Source organism: Antedon bifida, chromosome 6, assembly GCF_963402885.1.
Source record: "Antedon bifida chromosome 6, ecAntBifi1.1, whole genome shotgun sequence".
Lineage (NCBI taxonomy): Eukaryota > Metazoa > Echinodermata > Crinoidea > Comatulida > Antedonidae > Antedon > Antedon bifida.
The window spans coordinates 2,158,623-2,167,840 of NC_136231.1; the positions used below are offsets into that span (position 1 = coordinate 2,158,623).

The 9,218-nt window shown below is 34.0% G+C and overlaps 1 protein-coding gene across 3 annotated transcripts; it reads left to right on the top strand.

The window, feature by feature from the left end:
• The first annotated feature begins 163 nt into the window (after positions 1-163).
• Positions 164-8,725, top strand: LOC144844124 (dual oxidase maturation factor 1-like). Of its 3 annotated transcripts, XM_078700861.1 has the most exons (11): positions 164-633; positions 2,585-2,642; positions 3,673-3,813; positions 4,087-4,206; positions 4,874-5,027; positions 5,483-5,712; positions 5,937-6,106; positions 6,479-6,526; positions 6,932-6,978; positions 7,778-7,923; positions 8,194-8,725. In XM_078700861.1, the coding sequence occupies exons 1-10, from the start codon at positions 418-420 to the stop codon at positions 7,878-7,880; spliced, it is 1,287 nt and encodes a 428-aa protein (XP_078556987.1). In that variant the 5' UTR covers positions 164-417; the 3' UTR covers positions 7,881-7,923; positions 8,194-8,725. The 3 variants fall into 3 exon arrangements, with proteins under 3 accessions (XP_078556987.1, XP_078556985.1, XP_078556986.1); XM_078700859.1 differs by lacking the exon at positions 6,932-6,978 and having other exon boundaries at positions 168-633; XM_078700860.1 differs by lacking the exons at positions 6,479-6,526; positions 6,932-6,978 and having other exon boundaries at positions 168-633.
• The last annotated feature ends 493 nt before the right edge of the window (positions 8,726-9,218 follow it).

Here is a 9,218-nt window from a genome sequence, read left to right on the forward strand (position 1 = left end):
CCAGTCAGTACGCCCTTTGGATATAAGGAAATACAGTAGATGAATTTGCAATTTCTTAATTCCAAAAAACAAGACCCCAGAATCTCCAATCGTGGTAGTCTGTAAAATATCAATACGCTAGCATCCTGTTGCATAGGCGTGTTCATGAGCGATCATTTCTATAGTCAGTTCAACCATGAATATTTTGAATGGAGAATTTTGATACGCTTTGTCATCGGATTTAGAGCAACAATTCGCTTCAGTTTCGAGTTGAACGCAACGTTTGCATTGCTGAGTATACAAGTTGAGTCACAGTAGAGACAGGGAGGTGAAAAAAGCTATAGTGGTAGTCGAGTGTCATATACTAATAGAAATCTACAGCAGAAATATCGTAAGACATTGGGGAACGATTTAAGGTAAATCGTTATTAGTGTAACGATGGCATATGAATGTGAGAGTGACGCTAGTAAATGCCTAGGCTATGACAATGATGTTATAGGATTTGCAGTTTTGAGAAACAAACCTGCTCCGACGGCTTATGCAGCGAATCCTACCCCTGTTCGAGTTGATGTTTTGGAAGTAGGATTAATCTTTGCGGCGGTTCTCCTTTTCGTGTCATACCTCATCATTTTACCAGGAATCAGAGGATGGGAGGTATGTTTAATATTATGTTTCTAATATTATTTTTAGATCGTTTTAACATTATACAATGAATGAAACCTACTGTAAATAATTGGATATCTTATGTATCATTTTCTATTTTATTTAACATGTATTTATTTATTTACGTAATAATATAATATTAGGCCTACATAATTGTTTTAAGAATATCTAAGCCTATTTAGTAGTCGACAAGGATGGGTCTGGGAGTAAATTTATTGTAAAAATGGGTACTACTCTAGGCGTAAATGTTACGTTACGGCCATCTTAAGATTTGACCAATCATCGGCATGCAACACCCACTGTCAGCGCAACATTATGATTGTGGTATACGTTCCGTTGCTCTATCATAGTTGTGTGGAATCAACAATTAAACTATCATTTAATAAAACATTGTAGGAGGCGAGCTTTGGAATCATTAATTTAAAAATATGCGAACAGTAGGCATACTACTAGTTTTTAATAGTGTATTATATTCTAGTGGTACCTCTGATGACAGCCCCTGGTTATAGTACTGATTGTATCTTGGAATTTAAGGAATTCCATCTCTATAGGCCTAACGACAAAGCATATAAATCGGTCATTTCTTTTCAACAATTGTACTGTGTGTGGACAGACACTACTAACGACGTCATGTACATGTAACAATAGATGTGTTACCAATGTCATCGCTCTCATTAAAGTAATTCATTTAAAATAAAAACTTGCTTTCGAAACTCTATCTTTTTGTTTTTACACAGATAATCTCTTTGTTCTGTAGGTGATTACGTCATAATAGACTTAACACAATGTAACAAATAATAAAACAATAAAGAGATAAAAAAAACAACAACAATGGCATTGACGTTTCTATACGGCTTAATTCCAATCTCAGCTACTTCATCTATCTCAACTCAGTGACGTCATATGACAAATATAATAGGGCCTAAAATAAATACAATTATTTTGTTAAAATGCAACAAAATATAAATAAATGATATATAGGTCCTAGTGTGTTTACCTAAATAAGAGACTTTTCACGAAAAACAATTCCATGAATACAGTACAGACAACACATCAGTATAATATAGATAGTGGCAGATATTAATTAGTATCATAAGACGACTCAAATGTGTATTCATATTCGAAACCACCATTGGGCCGAAACAAAAAAACGATATTCCAATTTAATTAATTATTCAGCCGTGTATATTGTTTGTTTACAGTACAAAAACATAGATTAGTGTGATAAATGAATTTATAATTACTGGATGATTGAATGTGAATGTAGTTTAATTAATGTCAATTACAAACGCATATTAATCGGTACGGTACCTCGCAAATCGGATTTTTTTACAACATGGCCTATTCGTTGTGTAACTAGAAATGTTTACGTATACTTATACTGCTGTATAGGCATATTGTTTATTTTACAGTTCTTCTTTCTTTATTTGGTATTGATATGCGATTACATTGTTAAAGAAAGCATTGTGGTTTGATCACATTTGAAGTTATATAAATAAAATTATATGTGACGATAATCCGTACCTCGCCAGTCGTGTTTACATTAAAGGTAGCCAAGAATTATAGAACACGGAAATGATTTTAATAAAAAACATCAAGTGGTGTATATAGTAGTTACCTGATTTGACATGTCAGGGGGAACAGTGAAATTCAATGCTATTGGATTGACACACGTTCATATACACTATGAACGGCTGTCTTTCAAGAATCTTCTATCTATGATTGGACCCTAGAGCTGTGATTTAAAAAACGTGAATAGGCCTATTGTAATGTCATATTATATTGAAAGAATTTGGCTAAAACTTGAAAATAAATGCATAACCATGATTGAACCATAGAGCTGTGATTAAAAAAACATGAATATTGTAATGTCATATTATATTGAAAGGATTTGGCAAAAACTTGAAAATAAATGCACTTTTGTTTTTTTTGTTTTTGATAGCGTTTGTGGTCTTTTATCCGGGTCACAACCAGCATCTTCATTGGTACGGCTATAATGGGTAAGTTTACTTTAAGTCGTGATTTGATATAGCCAAAATAACGACCACCTTGTTACTGTAACATCAGGTGATCACCCTGATTGTACAAAACCTTTATTCTTATAATTTACAGTATTTCTGTACAGATTTGTGTGTACCGATTATCTCAAAAAGTTCAATATAAAATATATATTTTTATTACAATTATAATTATGATACTCAATACCGGAAGTTGATGAAAGATAAATATTAGTTTGTGTGCAGTTTAATAGGTCTATATATTCCACTGTGTAAACGTTACGATAGGCACAACCTCTTCATGATAATGTTAATGTCAACACTATATTGATAAGGCCTAATAACTATATATACATGTTGCGTGTTTATGTGTATTTTCAAGATCATATAGGCATAATATAGATAACGATACTTCAAGTAATGTTTGCTTCTTGCTCGAATTCTAACTATACCGGTATTCTGAAAGATAATGATGGGAAGGGGAACTATATGAGGTTTTTGATACCGGATATCACCATGGTACATTCTCAATACTGTATTTTCTATATGACAATTTTTCTCGAGTGCAGTATCATATTCATAGGCAATTTCGTAATACTGCACCTCATGTGTTTCACATGTTATGCCTGTATCATGAAAATTTGCTTTTATATTAAAACAATAACTTCATTTCTAGAATCCCTCGCATCTTGCCTCATTTCTGCTCGAGTCTTCGTTAAAATGATTTTTTTTAAATAAACAAATACCGTACGTCATTATCACTCAGAAATGAGAGGTGGTAGTGTATTTTAAAATGGATTTTAAATTGAAGAAAATAAATGATATTGATAGTCCCTGTAAGATAAACGGATTATTGCATAATTTACTGTTTTGAAGAGCTGGTCTGCGAAATCGTGTGTGTGTCCGTGTTAGTCTGTAAATTCTTTAGGGCCTCTTCTTTACCAAGTTTCTTTACCAAGTCTCTTTACCAACTGTGACAGTTAGTCATTAATTTGATGATGCTGTACTATAATATAACACTATGCTTCTACAGTATCGATCTATGGACAAGAGTGGGAGGTTGCTTCCCTACACAAAGTAGAGACAGCCTACAAGTCGTTCTTCCGGGAGGAAATACACGATGCCGAAATAGAAGTCAAAGTCGGTCTTAATGCTGTCAACATCACGCTTAAAAGTAAGAACTATGTTTCACTATAGGCCTAAGAAAGTCAGTGAAAACTACAATATAGGCCTAACAATATCGTAATTATAGGTAAAAAGACAAAAATTGACAAACTCGAGAGATATATGGTGACGTCATAATTGTGATTTCATATTTGACATAAACTCCAATAGGCCTACTTCACAATATACGAGGCTCTATGACTCACAAGTCAGAAGTTAATTATTAATATTAATAGGCCTATGTCTGTGAATAATTATTATTATATATTACACTTATTTTTAGCGAATCCCATCCAACCGTTTATAGACGATGAACACGCAGAATTTCCTAATGAAATCATTAATTATAATGAGCGATTTCATTTCTACGGTAGCCAGAGACGTAATGGATTCGGGCCTTTTGGTAAGTGTAGCAAAGTGGTATATTTTAGTAGAAATTGTGAGAAAAACTTGTTTTGATTCCTGATGCCCAGCAGATTAATATGTAAATGACCAACTGTTACCTCGTTATGAGTAATATGAAACTTGTTGCATAACGTAAAATTCTATATCGATATATAAAATCATAACTAACCGAAGGCCTATATTAACATATATTCATTATTATGTTCTTTTATAAATGAATAATAACGATAACGTAGATGTTAAACAATATGGATCATCCAACCTTAAGCTCTGTCTACACTATCAAACAAGTTTGACAACAAAATGTGATGTGCCCAAATATGATAGTGATATTCCCCAAATATAGTAGTGATATGACATCATCATGTCCATATATATGCACATCACATTTTTTGTTGTCACATAAAGTTTGATAGTGTAGACAGCATTAAACTCTCATATTTTAAATTCAGATTCTAACAGATGAAAGACTAGAGGAACTAATTGCCCCTCAGATATATATCTATTCTTCAGCATAGCTGTGTAGACTACTAACGACCCAATTGAACCCTCGTCACACCTTTCCCTAAAAAGATTAACGTACACCACAAACATATTCATTAGTTTTGCGGTATACCACAATTACATTCTAAAATAAGTGTTATTGTTATATGTTAATCCTACAGCTGGACGTATCAATCGTGAATTTCGTGCGGCTCAATGGCGCGGCATGCCTTTCCCCATATTGTGGATTGCTGAGTATTTTGTCCTAGATGGTGAGAAGATCCGTTGGGGAAGATCGTACCGCCATGCTGGTTTCTATACCTATATTATGTTATGGTAAGACAACTTATTGGTACAGTATTATACACTAATACAAATTGTGTACCAGTGGTTAATACACCCAACCCCCCACACACACCCCCAACCCCACACACTTCCCCGTAAAACGAATGAAGGGAAACGAATTTTAACACAGCGGCTAACTCATATTTAGAGTACATCCCTAAGACCAGGGAACACTTTGTTACAACAAGATTTCCCCTTAATAGAGGTTCCATAGGCCTAATAATAATGTATTGGTACTCACTTTTGTATCAGTTGGACTCTTCAATTTCAAGGTGCGTCCAATTTATAGCTAATATAAATGCTTACGTCAGCACAAAACAACATTTAAAAATACACAGGATCGACAGGAGGAATACACGATTATTTTGAAGCAGAGATCTCCTATTCCATGCTTTACGGATAGGCTAACAGTATTATGAAAAATTGATTACACTTTCTTTTTGTAGGACGGCGTTCCCATTGTGGCTCCTATCCAACATCTTGTTCTTTATGGTTCTGCGATACGGGGCATATTTCCTGATGTTAACTGGAGGAAGCCTTCTAACTGGCAACATCCTATACAGTAGCATTCGGTATGGAAGTCAACCACTCAGAATACCTTTTGTAACAGAAGACAACCCCGCAGATGGACTTGAATTTCACAAGGGCCCACATTTCATGCTGTGTCTTTTCACCGGTAAGGAGTAGACGATATATTAACGGCGATATATTAACGGCGATATATTAACGGCGATATTAAGGGAACCACAGTAAATATCTTGGGCTACAACACTCTTACAAGAGCACACAACCATTAGTTTATTTAGAATGTATTGAGCATTCCATGCCAATACTTAAAAATCAATGTTCATGAATTCTAGATTAACTAACAGGTTAATTTTATACAATATTGATTTACAGGTTTGATATCATTCATTGGCGGAATAATTATTTTGATAATGGATATGAAATTCCCACAAGAAATTGCAACCTTTTTCAACGTTGATGTTCTCCAAGATTTTGAAGATACTTACGCAGAAGATAAAGAAGCGTTCGAGAATAATGGCGTACAAGAACATGCCAATGTGCCGGTAAGATTTGCATTTCAGCTGCTATAAAACATTTTGGCACGCATAGCGTGTCATACCTATGCTTAATCTGGAATAACGAGCCAAGTCTATTATTAGTACTTCGTTCAAAACTGTAAGATGTAATTTAACGTATCTAACCTGTATTATTTTACGCCAAATATAATTCGATTAATTATTATTATATTATATACTTTTAACCTATTATGATTTTATAGCACTTTCAACAGAACGTTTAATGTACTAATATATACGTTACTTTTAGTTACATAATTATTTACTTTATGTTTTGATTACATTTAGTTTCGTTATGATATTATTTAAACTGTTATGTTTTATATTTTTATGATTTACTTTATTTTTACTAACAAAAAGGCTTTAAAATCATCTGGAATGTCTAATGCATTGGAAAATGGCGGAAAGGTGAATATGATTTTAAATAATAATGGAGGGTTTTACCAAAATAATTAGTAACTGTACGCCGTGGGTGGGAGACTAGTAGGAAATGACGGTTCTGCCGTCTGCAACCCCAACACGTTTCAAGCAACGTTATTTGTACGACGCGCGCCTCTATTTGACCAATGAGTAGGCTAGGTTACAGTAATTCGAACTACGTTTAGTTCCCCAATGGTAAAATACAGGAATTAGACAAGGGAGCATGTAACGTTAGGGCGAGTCATATCAACGTTTTCATAATTCGTCAAATATTCGTTAAATATAGACCTATAATTGTACGAATGGTGTTGATATCTTTTAAATAGTGTTATATATATTATATCAATAACTGAGCAAGGTTAATCAGTAATAAATGTCTTTGCGGTCCTAAAGATATTCCAGATCTTTCGTCGGTGGCAGCGTAGATGTCCTTTGTTTTCGTAAGATCAAACTTGTGTATTTGTATAATTTGTCGTGTGCTGTGGCTTTATTCAAGTTTATGTATGCAAAATAATACAGTAGAACTCCTACTTTAAGATGGGCCCTACTTTCAGGGGACATTTTCCAGTAAAACGAACGAGTGGAAATATAGGCCTACGTACGAGAAACTATGGTGACATTCCCACCCTCCTTAATAGCGTTCTACTGTATTGGTAAACTTGTTTGGTAATTTCTGTGATTGCGGTGGGTTGCAATGTGGATGATGGGTATTTGGAATCAAACCTTGCTGTTTCGTTATAGGCCTATTTATTCAGATTTAGGCCTAGGCCTAGACATTTTCTGACTCGTGAAAGCAGCACATCATGGCGAATTTACAATTCTAATGTTTTGCATACATGGTGTCTATAGCCTAATCGGCGTAAACTATCGTGTACTCTACAGGCTTCGGACATTTCTACACATTCTGGCCTTGCCTCGGATGTTATAACATTGATGAATTAGTTTCTATGGATAGGACTTTCACAATCACTTTCACAATTGAGCAAAGCTTTCATTTATGATTTCAAACGACTTTCATTTAATGGGAAAATATTGTCTTCATGATGCTATGATCATACATAGGCTATAAACCAACTTATTCCACAAAAGTTCCATTTTGAAAAAATGTTCATCATCCGCTTTCATTCCGAAATCACATTGTTTTGCAAATGGTGCTTGTTTCGAATGTTTTAAGAACGAGAAACAGATTAATAATTAATTTCAAATTCGTAACTATTATTTTGATCACTTTTTTAATAGGACCGCCCGCGTTTCGAATCTAAGAGAAAATCCCGCTTTGCAAAATCCAAACGCAGACCACGAACCAGCTCTGCAGGTAGTCGACCTAGAACAGACGGAGTAGAGGAACAAGGAAACGGTACTGCAAGTCATCCAACATCTCCACCGTAAGTAGGCCTATATCGCCTTTCCAATGGCGCCTTCGAGCACAACAAATGGCCGTACTAAGTCCTATAGTTTATACGACGAGAGTGTTTCCACAACTAGTTAATTGTGCGCGCGTAAAAGTCGTATCATTTTATGAGCATCAACTTTTTATAACACATCATAAACAAACATGTACTTTAATGAACATAAAGCACAGTTTCTATCGCCAATAGTTTATCAAATAATCACTACTGATCATGATGATTATGTCTTGTTATCTTTAATTACAGGGAAAAAGTAGCTTTAGAAGAAGGTGGAGTATCTATTGAAATGACAGACAAGGAAGCAGTGAAGGAAACTACTGAAGCGTGAATAAAAATTCCCACATTACTTAAGTCTTCCTAGTTGCTGTTTTAGAAACTTCGATTTTATATAATATAATTTTATTTTAGCCGTTTTAAACAAAAGATGTAAATGTATGATGTTTGCGTTTTTTTTCTTGTATCCACATGCCATAAATCATTCCATTTAAATTTCTCGCTATCCAAGTAAACTGTAGTGAACCGTAGATTACAGTCAACCCAGACAATAGGCTAATGCTATTCAGAATTATTGAAGATTTTATTGTTGTTAAAAGGCTCCTTTCAGGCGGTTCATATTTTTATAAACATTTTTAGAGAAGATTATACATAAATCAACATTGAATTCCAAAAGAGGTCTATTTGTATGTTAAGTAATGTAATACTAATAATAGTCTGTAAATAGGTGTTGATTTATTGTTTGAAGAGTCTTGATTTAACATTGCTGAGTGTACAATATTAGGACAAATTTGAGGCTTGCCAATCCTTGTCAACTAGGATTCATACAACGGGTGATCTCTGTGAAATGTTGTGCACCAACGAATGCATGTACCACAACGAGGCTGAAAGTATTATTATATCCAAATCTGAGATTTACCTTTACGGCTTAATTATCCTTGAGGCTATCAGAAAAATGTATTGTTTTATCTTGTCTTTCCTAGATGATGACAATAGAAGTATTCAATCCTACCACAACTCCAAGAAATTGACTTCCTTAACCATAACACTCATTCAAGGTTTAGTTCAATAAACCCGTAGCTCAGAATTGTAACCACGGCTTAAACAATTTCCTTTCACGACAGTTAGTAATAGTAATAACTTTTTTGCATAATAATAATACTTTATTTTGATATAAACTAGCTTAAGAGTTTTTTTAACAAGTTATTTTCAGTGTTATATGTAAATGAATAAATATTTTACGATAAAAAACTATGAGTTTCGACTTTTGTAAATGT